Source organism: Exophiala viscosa (assembly GCF_022695815.1).
Source record: "Exophiala viscosa unplaced genomic scaffold EDD37scaffold_6, whole genome shotgun sequence".
Classification (NCBI taxonomy): Eukaryota; Fungi; Ascomycota; class Eurotiomycetes; order Chaetothyriales; family Herpotrichiellaceae; genus Exophiala; species Exophiala viscosa.
Genome location: NW_026944358.1, coordinates 385,943 through 405,094, shown reverse-complemented (window position 1 = coordinate 405,094; position 19,152 = coordinate 385,943). Strand labels below are relative to the sequence as shown.

The following is a 19,152-nucleotide window of genomic DNA, read 5'->3' as shown; positions in this document are numbered from 1 at the left end:
TCAGAAAGTCTCGCACCCCTGGCGAGGCACGATGATACCATCTCAGTGCGAGGTTGGATGTGCACGCTGTCCACAAGGGGATGGCAACAAAAGTCTGGCAAGCTGTAAAAATAGTGATGGAATGAAGCTTTTGGCTCTGTCTTCCTTGAAGGGCCTGTCCCTGCAATAGTGTCACCGTATGCGTTACTTCGAAGCCTATATCTGGTGTGCATCTAGCTGTGTCTATCTAAGACCGTTCCACCCAGCCATGCCGTCCCATTTCAATCGTGAGGCATCATGCTTCGTACTTGGTACGAGGCAGCTGAAGTGACCCGCCTGGTATTTCTCCCCCAAGTGCTTCATTGTACACTTACTCATCATCGTTGATCAACTTGGTGATCTTGCCAACAGCGATAGTCTGACCCTGATCACGGAGCGTGAACCGTCCTAATTGCGGGTAATCCTCGAACCGCTCGACACAGATCCGCCCGGCAGCACTAGTAACCTGCAATCTGGCGATGATGTTCTGACCCCTAGCCGCGAATGGTGGAGGTTTCTTGCTCTTACGCCCAGTCTTGGGTTCTAGCTTGTGCAGCAGTGCGTCAAAGGTGACCTCTTCTGTCGCCGCATGGACGTGAATAACGCAGTTGAACCCGGCCGACAAAATCGACTTGAGATCGACGATGTTGATCTGGGCCTCGAACTCTTTGACGCAGTGGACCAATCGCTTGGGTGAGCACAAAACGAAACCGGGCAGGATATCTTCCTCCTCGATGCCTCGCAGGCGCATGCGCACCTGATCACCGCAGACCGCATGGGGAACTTCGTCTTCGGTTTCACCGTATAGAGCTGCAATGCCGACCTCTTCTCTGTTTGGCATCATGATATAGTTTGCATTCTTCTGAACGACTCCCGCTTCGACACGGCCTTCAATCATGGTACCCATGTCTCGGTACTTGGCGCCGATAGGCATCATGAAGGGGGCATTCATGTTTCGTTGGATCTTGGCCATGCCATCCAGAAATTCGAGCAGCGAGGGCCCACTGTACCAGGGGGCCTTGTCCTTGGGAATCCTGTCCTTGACGCCCAACCCGGTCTGAGCGGAGATGGGCATGAAGGTTGACTCGAGGCCGATCCTCTTCTTAAGATATGGTTTGAGCTTGCCAACAATCTCGTCGTATCGCTCTTTGGACCATTCCACGGTGATGTCGTCCATCTTGTTGACCACAACCACCAGCTCTTTAGCACCCGTCGTCTTGATCAACATTGCGTGCTCTTGAGTCTGGCCACCCTTTTCGAAACCGGTTTCAAATTCACCTTTTCTTGCGGAGATGACCAGGATTGCAACGTCCGCCTGTGCAGCACCGCTCAACATGTTGGGAACATAGGTCTTGTGACCTGGTGCATCGAGGATGGTGTACCGGCGCTTGTCGGTCTCGAAGAAACCTCGGCCGACTTCGACTGTCTTACCCTTTGCTCTTTCTTCTTTGTTCAAATCCAGCACCCAAGATATGTACCAGGTTTCTCGTCCAGCATCTTTTGCATCTCTCTTGTATTTCTCTAGCGTCCGGTCATCAACCATGCCCGTCTGAATCAGCACTTGACCACCCAGTGTTGATTTCCCGGCATCAACGTGTCCAATGAAAATGATGTTGACATGTTCTTTTCCGTACATGTCTTCTAGTACCGACGCATCGACATCGGCTGACTGTTCTGCAGCAATTTCTTCTGCCGTTCGGGCCTTCTTGGCTTCGCCAGGTGTGGGAGAGGATTTGCCTGATGAAGGCGATGGGGAGGTCTTTCCGGTCACTTTTTCACCCGTCTTCTCGACGGCCTTTGCTGCGGTAACTTTTGCTCCAGCATCCGCCTTCGAGTCGCCCTTCGCTTCTACTTTGGCAGGCGCTTCTTTTGCGGTGGGAAAGTCGGTCTTCTTGGAGGAGGTAGATGCAGTGGTAGGAACGCCGATGGATAACACTTTCGCTTTGGGAGGTGCCGCAGCGGCAGGTTTCGGTGGTGGTGCCTGAGCAGCTGGCGGAGCTGGCTCTTGCTGAGATTGAGGCGCCGGCTTCTGAGCAGCCGCCGCAGGTTGAGCGTCTGGTCTTTTGGCGATGCTTATGGGAGCGCCTTGACGTGGTTGAAAACTCCCGGGGGACTGGTTGTAAGCAGCAAACTGGCCACTGTTGGGGCCTTGGTTGTAGCCCTGTTGCTGTTGTTGGGGCGGCTGCTGCTGCTGATATTGTGAGTATTGGTTGTAGCCCTGCTGTTGGCCATATTGAGAGAACTGGTTATAGCCCTGTTGTTGGCCGTAGCCGGAATTCTGATAGCCATTCTGCTGTTGGTATTGCTGGCCTGGTTGGAAGTTGGCAACACCGGGCTGAAAGGATTGGGCTCCAGGCCTGAAAGCATTGGCGTTGGCATTAATATTCATATTTTGTGCTTGTCTTGAAAGATCTTCGTCCTGGTTCGCGGCGTCCTCCCATGATTCGTAGTTGCCCGACATTTCCGATGACTGATTTGTGTGTTTGATGATCGCTTGCGATGATGGGGAGCAAAAAGAGGAGGATGTTTAGTCGAGAAAATGTAAGTCGATCTAGACTGCGCCGAAGGGTTTGGTGTTTGCGGTGAATTCACAGTTTTGGAGGGGTCTGATGAGAGTCTGCCAGTGCTTTGCCTCGCACACCGTCACTGCCCGGCGCAGCAGGCGATATTTTGCAGCCCAAAGGCTAGTCCCAATGAGGTACACTTAAGGATTTGTTTCAAATGACGTAGTTCTGTTGACAAAAAGGAACGACGGGACTCTTTCGCACACGCGACTAATAGGACAATCGAGATGCTTTTCCATGCGCTGCTCATTTTTCATGAGAGAAACCCTTGGAACGTCTAAAGATATGTTGTGGACGTGCTTTAATGACCCATGCTTTATCTAACCCTAGTTTCCAATTGAGCACTATTCCAGGACCACCCATCGTCCACCTTTTCGCAAGGCTGAGATCGATATGGAGCCGGGCTTGTAAAGGAAGCCACATTCTCATATGAACCCGCATTCAGCTGGGATTAAGCCATCGAACACTTCATACAAGCCCTTGCTCGGCCGCGAACTCCAGCACAATGGATTACTTTGTGGGGAAAATCACCCAGCAGGCGATGAACTATGCCATCCGCTCCGGAGTTACTTTGACAGCATCATATGCGATTCGACAATCCACCAGATACCTCAATAACGTTCCAAAAAGCGATGTCAGAGATGAGCTCTCTGAAGTGCAGCAGCGGCTTCAGCGTAAGATCCACATTGTCTCACCCGCAATCGACATGATCGAACTTATTGCTGCTCGGGGCAATACCACTTTGGAATCCGCTGTGGTTTTGACCAAAGAGCTTCGCCTGGAAATCGAGTCGCTTGGCCAGCGACTTACGAGAGCGAACGCGTCAGAAGAAGCCGCCAAGAAGAAAGGCAGCACGCAGCTCAAGGCTCAGAATGAGCTGGAGTTGAAACGCGTTATTGCTGATATGAAGCAGCTGCTCGACCGGATCGAAGACGCTGTGCCTTTGATCAATCTGGCCATCACCACTTCTGGAGCAAGCCTGTCTACCTCTCTTCCTCATACAGTCTCGCCATCACGCCTGCTGCAGGCCAGCACGTTCCTAACCGCCGGCGACACGCAGTATTCCATATCTCCTCAATCCGCCGTCCAGATTGGCCCCACATTTACTCTCTCGGTCTACATGCTATTTGCTGGACATGATCGGCCTCAGAACGAAGAAGAGGTACGGGAAACAACGTGGAAGGAGGTCATACACAAGGCCAAGGTCAAGTTACGGCGTGTACCACTTGAGGTTGTCGTAGGTAGCAGGCCTGGGTCTGGGTCAGGGGCAGACGCCGTACCCTCAATGGAGATCTCGGTATCAAGCGCCATGTCTGAATTGGACAAATCTCAAGTCATACGTGCAGACATTCGCGCTGACGAATTCGCATATCAATTGATGATCGTTGAGGACTTTGATGACGACCGTGTCCATGATTTTGAAGAAGATCAACCCCACCCAGGCCCCTTTGACGATGTCCAGATGGCAGGCATACGCGAAACCATGCCCATACATGAGATCTCCAAGATCTTCTACGCCGACACGAGCAAAGTGCTCAACATCGGGGCCGACGCCGAAAGTAACCATCCAGTGCTTCTACTGAAGCGAGATATCAACGCAGTCCCGCCAAGACGGATGCTAGAGCGCGACCAAGATGACGAAGGCATGCAACGAGAAGAAGAGTCCGTCAACCACGACCATCACGCTCCCAAGGAAGATCCCTGGCGGTTCCCACCATCTCTCGACCCCGAATGGATCGCTTTCGAAGTGTACACAGAATCCGAAGCAAGCGATACAGAATCCGAAGTCGGCAATGCCGACACTGACACCTCGACTGCCGACATCGAAACCTCAAAACTCTCCCAATCAATGTCAAGCATGCACATCAACAGTCCAGGTCCGGCAGACCGACTACAACCACTCACGAATCAGACTCCTCCCTGGGCCAACGCGATCAAAACGTCGCTCTCTCTTCTAGAACTCCTCCTTCGACTGACTTCGCTGCAGCAGTTCCAGCAACAATCACACCTGTCCATCCCGGACGAATTACTCAACTTCTTTTTGGAAGAAAGCGCCACAACCGGTGCGGGAGGCGACGAAAATTACAGACAGGCTCTACGCGCTGAGGCACGGCGCCGTGTCGGCTGGGATCCGTATGATGAAAGTCCAATGAAGAGACGAGGCGAGGAGTATCAGTACCACAGCCCCGGTCCCAGTCCTCGTGCGGATGGGGATGAGGGCACATGGAGTCCGCGAGAAGGGCAGGCTAGACCAGACTTTCCAGGCTCGCCATCGCCTAGGAATAGTCCTTCACCGTTCCCAGCTGAGCGGAACAGGGGCAGTAGAGCATCGTGGCTGAAGCGAGAAGAAGGGAGGAGGAAAAGTAGTCCATTGCGCCCGAGGAGTGCGGTGACGGATGAAGGGATCGGGACAAGTCCGGCGAGTGGTGTGGATAGGGCAGACACCTGAAAGTCATTCGGCAAACGCTATGAGATTTAATGGCCAAATGCAAATGATGAAGAACAATACGAGATCAACGAGAAATCATGAGACATGGAAAATCTTCAGATATCATGTAGCCTTTGGCACTGCGATGCACCGATTGATTCAATGCTAGACTAGATGCTATTCCTGCATGTCCTGATGCAGGCTATCTATTCGACAACTCCCACTCTAGACTGTTCACCCCAGCTGTACCCTTTACGCGCAGGCTGGTCACAGTGTCTCTTGCCTCTCCTCAAGCGAAGCCGTAGCACCGGCAAGGGCTTAGCAGTAGCAGGTGTGTCCAGTCCACTGCGCCCCTTGCGACCTTTGCAACTTGCAGAGGGATGCGAAGTAAGCAGCGTCGCCGGAAAGTCTGGGAGCGATTTTGCTCGCTTATGATGCATCGATCTTCGACTGTGATCACCGAAACATGACTGACGCGCGTGTTTGTGCAACGGCGTCCAGACATCCATGCAAAATGGTGTCCGCCGCAGTATCGTAACACATCATTGTCAGTGACCGGACGTCGGTTCCGGCCGTCGGTGTTAGGCTGCCGCTGAATGCCGCGACTAAGGGCGTATATCGACTTGGAATTTGACACTTTGGCGTTGGCCACTTATCTGATTCCCATTTGCGCCCGAATCTGCATGATTTGAGCTCGCTCATTAGGCGAGAACGAATCTATCGTCCGTTGATCCATAGACAAGATCTGCTGGATCATTTCTTGCTGCGACAGTTGAGACTGGGCTTGTGGCGGCGGGGCTTGCTGTACTGGAGGTGGTTGATATTGCTGAGCTGGTCTAGGAGGCATTTGGCCCGTTAACATGGGTGTAGGAGCGACTGGATATTGCTGTGGTGTGGGCTGTGGAGGAGGAACGGGCGCTGCTTGGGGAGGTCTGCTGGCCTGCTCAACCACCTGTGCTAGGACTTTGGGATCAACCAGGTTCATCAGGATCAAGGCTTGAAATATGGCAAATGACAGTTGTGGAGCGGTCTTGAGCAGAGATGTTGCTCTTGCAGGATCTGATATTGCTAATGCTTTCATCTGTGTGAGAACATCGAGAAGTTGTGGAGGCGGCAACGTAGACAGTGTCTGCGAGATGGCATCTGTCGCTCGGAGGTTGGGGGGCAGGTCGACGCCTGCAGGGAGAGGAGGTAGGGCATTTGCGGCAGGGTTCTGAAATCCATCCGGTACTGGCGCGGCTGTCTGATCGTAATTTGTCGGAACAGAATCCTTCTCGTTATTGTGAGGCCAATCTACTCGGATCTTGCGCCCATCGATCTCGAAATCATTCAAGTTTCTCACAGCGTTAGCGGCGGAGTCTGCGTCTTGAAAGTCGGCGAAACCAAATCCCTTAGATTTGCCCGTGTCTGGGTTTGTCATGAGTCGAAATTTGACCACGGTACCGGCATAGCTGAGGATCTTGACTATGTTCTCTTCGCTGAGATCTGCTCATGGTCAGAGATGGACTCCAGCCACGGGAGAAGAGTGCTTGTGGTCGTGACTTACTGAAGGGGATGTTGCCCACGAAGACACTGCGGCTTTGGCCAGGTGCCATCTTGAGGGACCCGTGTGGGTGTGATAAAAGCGCGTCGACGGACCAAGGAGAGAGGACCGCGGAGAATCAGACAACAGCGCCAGTGACTTAAAACAGGTCGGTAAAGGGTCAAGGATGTTTTGGGGTTGCGCAGTCTGGCGCGCTGCACTTCGAGTCAAAAAGATGGAGATGGAGAACGAGATGCATGCCTGCCATGCGCCAAGCCGAAATCGACTCCGCAAAAGTTTATGCTGCAAGTCTTCTACTACTAGCTTCAGATGTGTTGATCATCAATTGCCGCCTGCCTGCTCAGACTCTTCCATCAAGCACCGATTTTGTCAAGGTCTCTACTCCAAAAGGAGCACCTTCAGCCATGTCGTACGATCCACGAGAACACTTTCAACAAATCCAGCGGACGCTACAACAGCGCAGAGGTCAAGGCTTCGGAGGCGTTCCCGGAGGCGGCGCTGCGGGCAGAGGTATCGTGGCACTAATCGGCTTGGGTGTCGCTGGAGTCGTGCTATCAAACTCGATATTCAACGGTACGCTATGCACAGATGGTGCTTATCAGAAAAGTTCTGACGCAAATTAGTTGATGGTGGTCACCGCGCAATCAAGTACAAGAGAGTAACCGGAGTTGGTAAAGAGATCTACAACGAAGGCAAGTCGACAAACTCTCGACGTGAATCAACGCCGCTGACTTCCTTACAGGCACACATATCCGGATACCGTGGTTCGAGACGCCTATCGATTACGATGTTCGAGCGAAGCCTAGAAACGTAGCCTCATTGACCGGCACGAAGGACTTGCAGATGGTCAACATTACCTGTCGTGTCCTGTCTCGGCCTCGAGTGGAGGCCTTGCCACAAATCTATCGTACACTGGGCACGGACTATGACGAGCGAGTACTTCCATCGATTGTCAACGAGGTTTTGAAGAGCGTGGTGGCTCAATTCAATGCCAGCCAGCTTATTACACAACGAGAGAACGTTGCCAGGCTGGTCAGAGACAACCTCACAAAAAGAGCTGCGAGATTCAATATCATGCTTGACGATGTGTCCTTGACGCACCTGTCATTCTCGCCAGAATTCACAGCCGCTGTCGAGGCCAAACAGGTGGCGCAGCAAGAAGCCCAGCGGGCCGCATTCGTGGTCGACAAGGCCAGACAAGAGAAGCAAGCTACCGTTGTTCGAGCGCAGGGTGAAGCCAGGTCAGCCGAGCTCATTGGTGACGCCATCAAGAAGAGCAGGAGTTACGTTGAGCTCCGACAAATTGAGAATGCACGCAACATTGCATCACTCCTGCAGGAAGCTGGCGGCAAAAACAAGCTGTATCTTGATGCTCAGGGCTTGGGACTCAATGTACACGCCGGTGATGAGCCGCAGAAGAAGTAGGCTTGGAGTAGTGATGCGCAAAGTCCGAGTCTATGCCACTGGGACAAGAGCTCACATTGCTGCCCTGCTTCATTGTTCTGTATGTCTAGTTAGCGGATGATCACCCTCACAATGTAACATTCTTCACTCGAATATGCACATGTAGAATAGTAGGACACAAGCCGGCTATTCGGCTACCCTCGGATAGCTTGCCAGACAGAGACTGTAATTGCCAGTCTACTGATAATCCTTAGCGCAGTCTCCTCGTGAGGTTTTGTCAAGCATTCCTGACTCTCTTCCTCCTCCCACAACCAGGCAACTTCCCTCGACAGAGACGTCAAAGCCGTTGAGGGAAGTTGCCTGGCTCCTCCTCTGTTTCTCTTTGTCAGGAATGGCTAAATGCAAAGCTGTGTCGTGGTTCTATGCTGTTTCATTCACTCGCGCTGTCGGAATGCGACGTCACCTACCGATCTCAACCGTTGACGTCCATGTGGTGCCGGGTCTCGAACTCCCACATACCAGTCTTTCCCTTCGAGAGAAGTTCGAAACCCTTCCTTACCACTTCCACATACACTGAACACCGACAGGCACAACATACTTGAAGCAAGGCTGAAACAAGTCGAGGTCTCGTTAAACCCCTGCCAAGGGATCCACATCGATCTGTAGGCGAGTTGACAGCCATCTCGGGAATCATATCCGAATCTTGGAGCTAACCACAGACGACAGATCATAGACAAAAACAAACAGACAACGGACCACCGATCACAGAAAAGAGACACAAGACGAAAAGGAAACGACCACAAATGACAATCGACAGACCACCGTTGGGTAGGGATCTTGATCCTCCATCGAATGGGACGAACAGCATGAGCCTCAACAGCACGCTGCAGCAGCAGGACATCATGTCTCTGCTAAATATGATATATAAATGTATCGATCCTCACCTGCGTGGCATGTACGATGGCAGCTGAGCGAAGGCCTCTGGCTCTCTGTTCGGCGCTCAGCATAAGTCCATCAAGACATTCCCTCCCAATACTCTGTTCCTCAAATTCGAGGAAACCCTCAAGAGGCCGCACTTCTGTTAACAGCACACACGATCGGCCATGTATGAGATACCTTGTAACTTACTTTGTTTGACAGCACCTGCAAGTGCAAAATTGCGGCTTGTTATGCTCAGTTCACCGACGGTGATGCTTGCACAGTGCCTGCTTGGTTGTCGACAGGTTGATGACAAGATCAACCATGGGTTCAAGATAGTCCCTTAGCCAGCCGGCTTGTTGCCTGAGAACTCTCCAACAGACAGGTTCTGAAGCCATCTTCTTTCAATCATGCAGGACGACAATGTTTGTCTGCTCCCTTGGTCGAGCAATGCAGTACCAATGTGAATGGTGGTCATGGTGCGTGCTTGCTGGTTGGAAAGAAGTTCAAAGAAAAGAAGATCCTTCTCATTCACCATGACATCGCCGAGACAGCTGGTGTCGCGCGCTTCTTGGCCGACAATTGAATCGACGGGGCGGATCGCAGACCTCATGAACCGCGAGGCTCAAAATCGTTTTCCTATTTTGCTCGCAAATTCGAGACTGTCAATTCAACAAACACAAGCAATCAACACCAGCACTTCTCCCCTCTCAAGATCTTTACGACTTGGTCACTTCTTGGATATCATTGCTTGGATAGTGTTCTCCAGAGCCTCCTGCTGTTAAAGCCTGTTGCACTTTACTAGCGCTCGCCGGCTTTTCTCAAACCTCAGAGACACTTTCACCGTCTGCCTCTTCGCCCTCCACCTTCCTTGACAAAAAGAGTCCTACGAGCCGCCCTCGAATATCGCTTGAAACATTGTCCTGATTTTGGATATCTCTTGTGCTTCAATACTTTGAGAAGCTACGAAAAATGGCCGGAAAGAAACGCAAGCGCCAGGCTTTCGGTCCCACTGAAGTAGCCAACCACAGTAACTTGGATTCTCAGGAAGATGGCGCGCCTCCACAGCCAAAAAGAAAGCGACAGACAAAGATTGAGTCTGCTTCGAACCGTACATGGGATATCGGCAAGAGAATTAGAGCTCGCATCGTGCACCAAAACCCATTGGTTTCCAAGGTCACAACGCAACGAGGCTACACCCAAAAGGAGTTGATGGCGTCCCAAGAAGAAACAAAGAAGATCGTTGAATTGCGCCCACCTGGTCTCCGTGCAACTTCAAAAATCACTGCCGTCATTGCTATGCCCGGACAAGGACTGAGATTAGGCACATCTGAGAAGAATCTCGATATACTGCTGGCGATCTTTGTCAGAACACATGATGCGTCCTACGCGAAGGCCGAGCTAGGGGCTGCGCTCTCATTCCGGGCAAAAGACACTGTACCTCTCGCGTTCGCAGTAGCCAAGAAGAAGGATACAATCTCCAAAAAGCTTGGTGACGATGGCGACGACGGACCGGATGAAGACGACGGGGAACTGACATGGAAACCTTCGCGACAACTCGACCTTACGCAGCCGCCCATTTCGGACGTCGATGAAATCTTCAAGTCGATTGTTCTGAAGGCTCAGGAGCTGGGTCTCAAACCGACTGACACGCTAGGCAAAGGTGTCGATCTCCGAATCCTGACTATGTGTTCCGGTACCGAAGCCCCTATCATCGCCATGAACATGATCATCAAGGCTCAACATTTCTTCGGCCTAGACGCCCTCAACTACCGACACTTGGGAAGCGCCGAGATTGAGCCCGAAAAACAGGCGTTCATCGAAAGAAACTTCGAGTCTGCTGTCATATACCGAGACGTCACCGAGTTCACCACTCACAGCAAGGCACCCGACGAAGACCATCTCCTGCCATACACAGCATACGGTGCACAGCAGCGACCTCCAAAAGGAGTGCACATCCTTATTGCCGGCTCTTCCTGTGTGGATTTCTCCAATTTGAACCCGAGCAAACCTGAGGTCGTTGTAACAGACGAACCCAAGGACGCCAAGCCCGATTCGAAAGCGTCTGGAGTTAATCCTGGTAATATCAACAAGCCCAAAAAGTCGACGTCCGAATCTGCGGCCACGTTTGCAGGGGTGCGGGACTACGCGAAAGTCTACAGACCCAACTTGATTCTCATGGAAAATGTGGAGTCAGCGACCTGGTCTGATTTCGCCGAGGAGTACGAAAAAATAGGCTATCGTTGCAAGGTCATTCACGCGAATTCCATCAACTACTATGTTCCGCAAACCCGCAGACGCACATATTGTCTTGCGATTGACGTGCAGCGTGCCGAACTTGTCAAATTCGACTATGAAGGTGCTCTACACGAGTGGGCAAACCTCATGGCACAATTTCAGCGACGAGCATCATCGCCGTACAGCGACTTCCTGCTCAGCGAAACTGATCAACGCTTCCTGCATGAGAAACAGAGGACATATGGCGAAACTCAGCCACGAAATCAGGGCAATTGGACACTTTGTCGCAAGCGCCACACTAACACACGTAACAGCGAGCAATTGGGTGACGCTACGCCATACACTGGCATGAAGGAGAACCGAGTCGTTGTGATGGACGATTCAGCTTGGCAGGGGTGGGTGATAGGGCAAGCCCAGCGTGTCCAAGATGCTCTCGACATAAACCTTCTTCGCCATGTCGCACAGCGAGGGTATGATATGCGTTACAAGCACAGAAACTTCAACCACAGTCAAAACGTGGATCGAGAATCTGACAGCAGAGAATGGGGAGTGGTTGGTTGTCTGACGCCCAGTGGAGGCCTATTTGAGACTCTACGGGGTGGTCCAATCACCGGAATTGAGGCTTTGCACTTGCAAGGCATGCCAATAGGCGATCTCAACTTGAACAAGGAGACCTCAAGATTCCTTCAGGACCTTGCTGGCAATGCAATGACGGTGCCTGTAATTGGTGCTTCAATCATCAGTGCCCTCATTGCTGGTCTTAAGTTCCAGAAAGCCGGCCAAGAAAGCATTTTCGAGCCCCATCCCGAGTCGAATGCGTCCGAAGCTCTAGGCTCAACGGACCATCGCAACAGAGTCCTGGAATTGAAGTCGGAAGAACAACTCACCCAGGGAGCGGACGATGCAGCTCTCAAGTCGGCATTTGAAGAGCTGAGTCTCGATAATGAGGTGTCTTTGCAAGAAATCACCCACTCTGCTCGCGAATCGCAACCATACTGCCATTGCGAAGGCCTTGACCAGCATGTCTCAACCAATCTACGTTTCTGTCGACACTGCTTCTACACCTGCTGCTCATCCTGTAATAGAAAAGACCATGATGGTCTGTTCGAATTTTCTCCTGACTCCATGGATCGAACTTTGGCCAGAGACTTCGTTCAAGCATGGACTGAAAGACTGCCCCCTGTCCTGGAATTCGACCTCTCCGAAGTGGACATGGCCTCATTACGCCAGCATTGTTCAGAGCAGGGCATGCAGCTATCAGATTACATGTCTGCAGCGTTTCAGGGCACGTTCCGATTTCAGGGCATCAGATTCGATCGCTCATGGAGAATCATCTATGTGTCGGACAATGCCAGACTCGAGCTAGATCTTGCTCCCAGACGTTCTCCCCTTTCTGAATACAGTCAGATAGGCGTTGACCTCATGAATTCAATGAAGCTTGAACCCACATGGCTACTGTTCGCAAAGCCAAAGCCTGATGAGCCGGCGGGAAGCAGTATACGGCCTCGTTTAAAGTACCCAGTGGCGAAGATGCGACCAACTGAGACTGTTTTCTACGGTCCATGGCAATTTCGGGTCGCTCCTCAACAGGGGGCAGACACCAATTTGACAATCAACGGCACAGGCAATATTATACCGGCCTGGGAGAGTACTCTTGGCCTCGACATGGAAAAGTATGACACCAAGCAGGTCTTTACAGAGCTGCAGATTGGGTTTGCTCAAGGCATGACTCAAGGATCTGGATCTCCTCTAGAGTGTATTCTTGGAAATTATGAACTACACCAAAAATGTCCCGCTGCCAGTGGATCACTGTATACAATGCAGTCTGCCGAAGTCGGCACCGTGTTCCTCTATTTGGATCCAGATCCTTTTGGAGAGTCCTTTATGGACCATATGGTCTTCTCGACTCAACCACCACAGCAAGGCATACATGATGACAGATCAGTCCTGGCCAAGTTAGATCCTGAATGGAGACCAACTCTGGTAAATGAGCCATGGACAGAAATCAAGTGCGCTCTCTTCAACGTTTGGAAGCCTATCGATGCGGTCAAACTGGTGATTCCGGAGAAAGAAACCATCGTCAAGAAATGGCATCAACCAAAGTGCCCGGCCGATCAGGACGCCACTTGCACAGAATCATCCAGCATTTTCGTTATGAAGATTCCACTCGACCCGAGAAATCAAGAGAAGTGGCCACAGGGCCATGCTGTGCTTATTGACCTTGAAGACAAGCCTGAAGCTCTCAAAGACTTTACATGGATGATGAAGTATGTCGCAGAGATCCCTCGCCGTCATTCAGCTCTTGAACCCATCGCCAGTTCAACGGCTCGGAAGTGCTCCACGTGTTCTCCGGCACCACCTTCGCTGGAATGGTTTTTCGTCAAGAATGGCGTCATGAAAGCCTCCGAGGTCAAGGAAGAAGCGACACGTTTCGAGAAGCAGCTGAAGCAGAGACCGAAACCAGCGCTGGCCATATTGCATTGCCACGGTCAATCTGGGCTTCTTGACATTCAGCTTAACATCACCACAATGGCACACCGCGCGACTTCTCTACATGTTGGGCATATTGGTAAGCTGTTGGATCTACTATGGCACATTGAGCGTTACAATCATCTTGCCACTCCCCCAAAGTTTGTCAACATCAAGATCTCCTCAAACATCTCGGGAGAGGTTATCGCTACTTTGAGGCTCGGAAACCGATTGCTGTGGAAATCTCAACGCGAGGTACTCGCTTGGATGCAGCAGTGCGAAGAAAGTCCCCAGCTTTGGAACGAGTTGGCACAGGTGGAATGTCGCCTTCCTTCATTGCAGTGTCGTGTCGAAGTTAAGTCTTTCCTTGAGAGGGAAATCCGTGGTGGTGTTGTTGCAGATGATGTCGGAGCTGGCAAGACCACAACATCACTGGCCCTCATTGGCTTGGACTATGAAACTTTGGGACGCGGCGAAGCCTTTACAGAAGAATGCCCTTCAGGACTCATCAAAACAGATGCCACCTTGATCTTCATGCCAAAGAACATCATGCAGCAATGGGTATCGGAGATCGAACAATGCCTGCCCTCCTGGAATTGTCAACTTCCCGGCGAAAAAGCAGCATCGGTGGAACAACCTTACTATATCGTGTTGAAAAATTCCAAACAGTTGGCACAATGCTCCGTCGAACGCCTGAAAGGAGCTCATCTCGTGCTGGTTCCTCTTACGATTTTCGAAGAAGAGCACTACTGGGACCGCCTGAAAATGCTCGTTTGTGCGCCAAATACACCCACCAACCCGGGTCGCGCCTTCCAAGAGTGGTTGAGTCAAGCTTTGGAAGGGCTCAAGTCGATGACACCGGAATTGGTCGACAACGAGAGTCAAGTCTGGAAGAACTGGGAGGCTCTAGGAGCCGATAAGTCGTCTTATGAACGTTTCCACCTTCAAGAGCTCACCAAAACCCGTCAGGGCAACAAATCGGGGAACGACATGGACGCAGATGCTCGAAAACAGGCCACTGACGCTGCCAATGTCGTCAAAACGTTTGAGGATGATCGGCGAAAGTTCAAGAAAGAGGGGAAGATACCTACCCTACTCCATGAGTTCCAGTTCCGGAGAATCATTATCGACGAGTTCGCCTACATGAAAGGCAAGACTTTGCTGGCAATACTCAGGCTCGCAGCCTTATCTATGTGGCTCCTCTCCGGGACACCTCCCATCCACAACTTTGACGGCCTGAACACGATGGCAAAACTTCTGGGAACGCGGATCTCGCCGTATAATGAGAATGACGGCAAATTCGGCTTTGGGAGTGACGGAGCCAAGATGGCAAGAGACAAAACTGAAGCTCAATCATTCAGATCGTTCAAGACTGTCCAATCTGCCGCTTACAAACAAGCCTTGTACGACCATGCCGCTGCATTCGCGGAACTGTTTATGCGCAAAAACAAGCCAGCTGTTCATGTTGCAGAACAGATCACCCACGAACGCAAGTTCAAACTCACTCCATGCGAACTTCTTGCGCTGTTCGATGTGGAAGGGGTCTTGGACAGTGACGACATCAAGTTCAACCAGCAGATGACCGCTAAGAAATGGGAAGAACTCGGTAGTAGCCTATATGACACAAAATTAAGGGCAGCCGTTCGAGAATTGAGCGGACCAGAAGCAGCGCGTGTTTGTGCTCCGGCCATATTGCACAAAATCATCGAAATTGTCCCGAAAGGAGCACAGGCCTATGAGAAAGACGTTCTTAAGGCACTCATTGATGACCATGAGAAAGCAATGCTTACTCACACTGGAGAGCTCTTCGAGGGTCTGCGGGATTTGTGGTACGGTGCAAAGCATCACAAACCAGCTGAGGATTTCATCAAGTTCACACAGAATATCAAGGGTGGAGTCGAAGTGACAGAAGGCATGCATGCTATTCTGGATCACTTGCTCTGGCAGGCGAAAGCCGCCTCAACAAACACGCCACCAGGTGTTCGGCTTTCCGCATATACGTCAGAGGAAAAGACAATTGCCGAAACGCTGGGGATAAAACCCGAAGAGCTTCAATACGATTTCGATAAGCTCACCAAGGGTGTGAAAGAAAAGGAGATGCTCATTCGCATGTTGAGAGTGCACAATATGGTTAAGTCATTGTCCAAGGGGTTTGGCCGCCTCCGCCTCCTCAAAGCTGTCCTTGCGCTTATTCAAAACGGCCAGTTAGAGGACTGCTCGCGTTGCAAGCGACCGCTCGATACTGCCGAGAAAGCCGAAATATCGATGGCCTGTGGTCATATCGTTGCTTGCATCCATTGTCGTGAGGAGCTACGTCCTCTCGAGGACCCAAACTGCTGCGAACTGTTCTTGGACGAGTATGTCAGGCCTGTTGCCCCGTTCCTGGTGACCCAGGACGCGAGGGCAGAGACGTTGGCAGACAAAGTAAAGGGTTCCATGATGCAGAAGGCTGCCAGTATTCTCGAGGCAGCGCCGGAGTCGGAGTCTGCAGTGGTTTTCGTCCAGTTTGCCAGAATCAAGAGCGCTTTCGTGGAGGCCTGCAAGGCCATGGACATTGTGTGTCTGGACGGATTCTCGTACACGGAGAGAGAAGTGAAGAAATTCAAGGCTGCGGCCACGGAGGGCAGGGCGGTGCTTGTCCTGAAGGTGGACAGTGAGGACGCGGCGGGGTGGAATTTGCAGGAAGCTAACCATGTCCTCTTCCTCGGGGACATGGTTGAGCTGGGGGAAGAGGATAAAGCCGCTGCTATTGAGCAGGCGGCTGGAAGATGCCGGCGCCCGGGCCAGGAGAAACCGCAGGTACATGTGTACCATTTGGCCGCATTTTAGCTGTGTGTGTAGATTACCAACGAACATGAATTTTTATGCATAATACGTCCCCGTCGCCCTCCCAGTGTAACATGGCTTGTACAACGTGGTTTTCGTAGCCTGTTTTTTCGCCTCTACATGTGTCGCAGGCGATCACCACGGGGCATCGTAGGCCTCATCATCGGTGAATATCAGTCGTCGACCGATGCAGACGCTCGCCATGATATCGATGGTAGTCCGGCGAACGCTGAACAACGCGTTAACCTCGCCATCGATGCTGATACGGTCGTCCGTCGAATACAAGTTGACTTTTTAGTAAACAGATTGATAGCCTGTTTTTGGCGACCCCTTTGAACTTCAGGAGACCATTGAGATCAAAGACATCCTCTGTCTATTTATGCCCAGGATACCGCTGGCGACAAGCCCATACAGATCTTCTTGGGATCTGGACGAGCGTAGAGGAGAAGGTTCATCTTGTTTGCGTTGACCTCCAGGGGACTGACTGTTGCCATCTTGGACTGATTGTTACCTGCATAATGAACACTGCCGGTCTAGCTGAGGCTAAGTTACACAGAACAGGAGTGGGAAGCCTGGACGAGGGAAACCAAGCGGATTAGCGACATGCGCATGCCGGGTCCTCGTGCAACCTCGAAAACCTTTGCCATCACAGCTGTATCTGGAGAAGAGATACTACAAGATTCCTCAGAAGAGGTCCTGAAACCCTACTGAACGATTCACACGCGACGAAGGATGCCTCATACGGAAAAGCTGGACTAAGGCAAACAGCAAGGGCGCCAATGACAACAAACTCACGATGCTCCTCTTTGATACCCAGGAGGTGACCGCAGTGTACTGGCTTTCTCGGACGGTTTCGTCCATGTCCATGGCTCCTTTGTTTCCCTTTCGGCCTTCGTATTCTACTCAACACGACTGTCACTTGTCAAACTCACAAAACTCTTCTTTCATAGCTAAATGCGGAGCTGAGGAGAACGGCGGCTCCGGTTTCTGTCAATTTCAGTAGAGTACTCTGAGTTCACATCGCTTTCTTTGAGATCAAGATAAGTACAAAGGTTCAGAAATCACATAACAAATGCGCACTACTGGCAATCCATGCCCGAACAGAAGACACGTAAGGTCTTACGCAAAGGCCGAGCTAGGGGCTGCGCTCTCATTCCAGGCGAAAGACACTGTACCTCTTGCGTCCACAGTGGTCAAGAAGAAGAGTACAATTTCCAAGAGGGACATCTCGAATGGTGACCATGGCGACGTTGAAGCAGAAGAAGACGAAGGAGCAAGAGACCAAGATGAAGCAAGAGACCACGGTGGCGCAAGAGACCACGATGGAGAGTTGACATGGAAAAGTCCATTCCTGCAATGAAACCCTACCGTCCTCCTCAGACCACTAAGACGAAGTTTGACCCGGAGACATAGAGGCTGCAGACTACCCCTGCATTGACCCAGAAAATGCCACCCAACGACATCGTTGTACTGATACAGCAGTACCCACTAGGTGACTGCTCCCTCTTGAAACAATGACAGTCACACAGTATACCTGCCTTTGGATAAAAGACCTTGACAAAGCTGCCGATATATGAACATAGCAACATTGGCGGAGACGCAAGTGAGAAAGTTCAAGGAGGTGGCCACGGCGCACGACTGTGCTCTTGTTGAAGGTGGACAGCGAGGACGCCAACGACAATAAGCTCACAATATTCCTCCTTGATAACAGGGCGAGCACCCAGGGAAAGGAGCATGCTTTATCGATTGAGCTTCAGCTGACCACGCTTATTGATATTACAAAACCTTTCATTGATGGAGGCCTTCATGTCTGTAATGGTCCGGGCCAAGAGGACAACTAAAAGAACATCACCCAAGAGGTCTTCGGAGTCGGTGATGACGACGACAAAGACCACGGAGTGGTGTACGTCAGCGTACAAAAGCCAGTCCATTGTGCTTACAAGTCGTATGCGTGAGACATTGGTCTTTGCAGTATCTGCCAAACGTTTCTCTTGTCAAGACTGAGTTGCTGCAGGTGAGCATTGACCGCCCCAGATGAGATGCGAAGACAGGACAAAAGTTGACAAAGGAGACCCGAATAAAAGACTCCATTGATCTGCAAGGATGAATTTGCAACTTTGTGATATGCCCTATATCAACAATGAGCATTGACGCAAAGGCTACACGGCAAGGCCGAAGAATGGCAACACGGATGGATGATTAAAGGGGCCAGGGCCTTGTTCAGCCTTGCGCCAGGGCAGCACGTGACAGTACAAGCAGCCTTGTCAGAGATCCCACCAAAAATTTCCCCAGGAATATTTTACGCCGGAAGACGAGCACCTGCTTACCTATATATCGGTACTCGTACATGGTGGAAGTTTGCTGTGGTGGACCACCGTCTTTAGTCAACATGATGATCATGAATTCCCGGTTCTGAACAACCTCAGTCCCTGGGTGACTAGAGCATTCGGAAGTTCTGTTTTTGGTTGTCTTCCAATATACGAAGCTGCGGTCCTGGTGGTAGCCAAGCAGACAAGGTCCCGAGGCTTGCGATTGCTGGGGGCCCAACACTATATTTAGTGCAGCACTGCACTTGCGACCGATGATAAGAAGGGTAAGAAATGGGGCCGGCTATCTTCGATCCCCCTGAATTGGTGCCCTTTGTCGGCCAATCAAACAAGGGATGGCGACAACGGAATACAGCCTCGGCCATTGGGGTGACACGTATGTTCACCCTTTCGCCTTCCGAGGAGCAGCATATATTA

At 51.4% G+C, this 19,152-nt stretch overlaps 5 protein-coding genes across 5 annotated transcripts; 3 read left to right on the top strand and 2 right to left on the bottom strand.

The window, feature by feature from the left end:
- Positions 1-139: 139 nt before the first annotated feature.
- Positions 140-2,758, bottom strand: EDD37DRAFT_631839 (peptide chain release factor eRF subunit 2). The gene has a single exon (XM_062816675.1). It carries the CDS (start codon positions 2,477-2,479, stop codon positions 350-352), a length of 2,130 nt encoding a protein of 709 aa, XP_062669406.1. The 5' UTR covers positions 2,480-2,758; the 3' UTR covers positions 140-349.
- A 35-nt stretch (positions 2,759-2,793) lies between these two features.
- On the top strand, positions 2,794-5,130 carry EDD37DRAFT_631838 (RanGTP-binding protein-domain-containing protein). Its single transcript, XM_062816674.1, has 2 exons — positions 2,794-2,865; positions 2,920-5,130. The coding sequence occupies exon 2, from the start codon at positions 3,088-3,090 to the stop codon at positions 5,029-5,031; it is 1,944 nt and encodes a 647-aa protein (XP_062669405.1). The 5' UTR covers positions 2,794-2,865; positions 2,920-3,087; the 3' UTR covers positions 5,032-5,130.
- Positions 5,131-5,662: 532 nt separating this feature from the next.
- Positions 5,663-6,605, bottom strand: EDD37DRAFT_650611 (nucleolin; the record flags this gene model as incomplete). Its single annotated transcript, XM_062818270.1, has 2 exons — positions 5,663-6,495; positions 6,557-6,605. The coding sequence occupies 2 exons, from the start codon at positions 6,603-6,605 to the stop codon at positions 5,663-5,665; spliced, it is 882 nt and encodes a 293-aa protein (XP_062669404.1).
- A 352-nt stretch (positions 6,606-6,957) lies between these two features.
- EDD37DRAFT_658088 (band 7 family-domain-containing protein) lies at positions 6,958-7,978 on the top strand (the record flags this gene model as incomplete). The annotated part of the gene is made up of 3 exons (XM_062818944.1): positions 6,958-7,126; positions 7,177-7,245; positions 7,296-7,978. 3 exons carry the CDS (start codon positions 6,958-6,960, stop codon positions 7,976-7,978), a joined length of 921 nt encoding a protein of 306 aa, XP_062669403.1.
- A 2,196-nt stretch (positions 7,979-10,174) lies between these two features.
- On the top strand, positions 10,175-16,453 carry EDD37DRAFT_591810 (uncharacterized protein; the record flags this gene model as incomplete). The annotated part of the gene is made up of 2 exons (XM_062814522.1): positions 10,175-10,891; positions 10,979-16,453. 2 exons carry the CDS (start codon positions 10,175-10,177, stop codon positions 16,409-16,411), a joined length of 6,150 nt encoding a protein of 2,049 aa, XP_062669402.1. The 3' UTR covers positions 16,412-16,453.
- Positions 16,454-19,152: the final 2,699 nt, after the last annotated feature.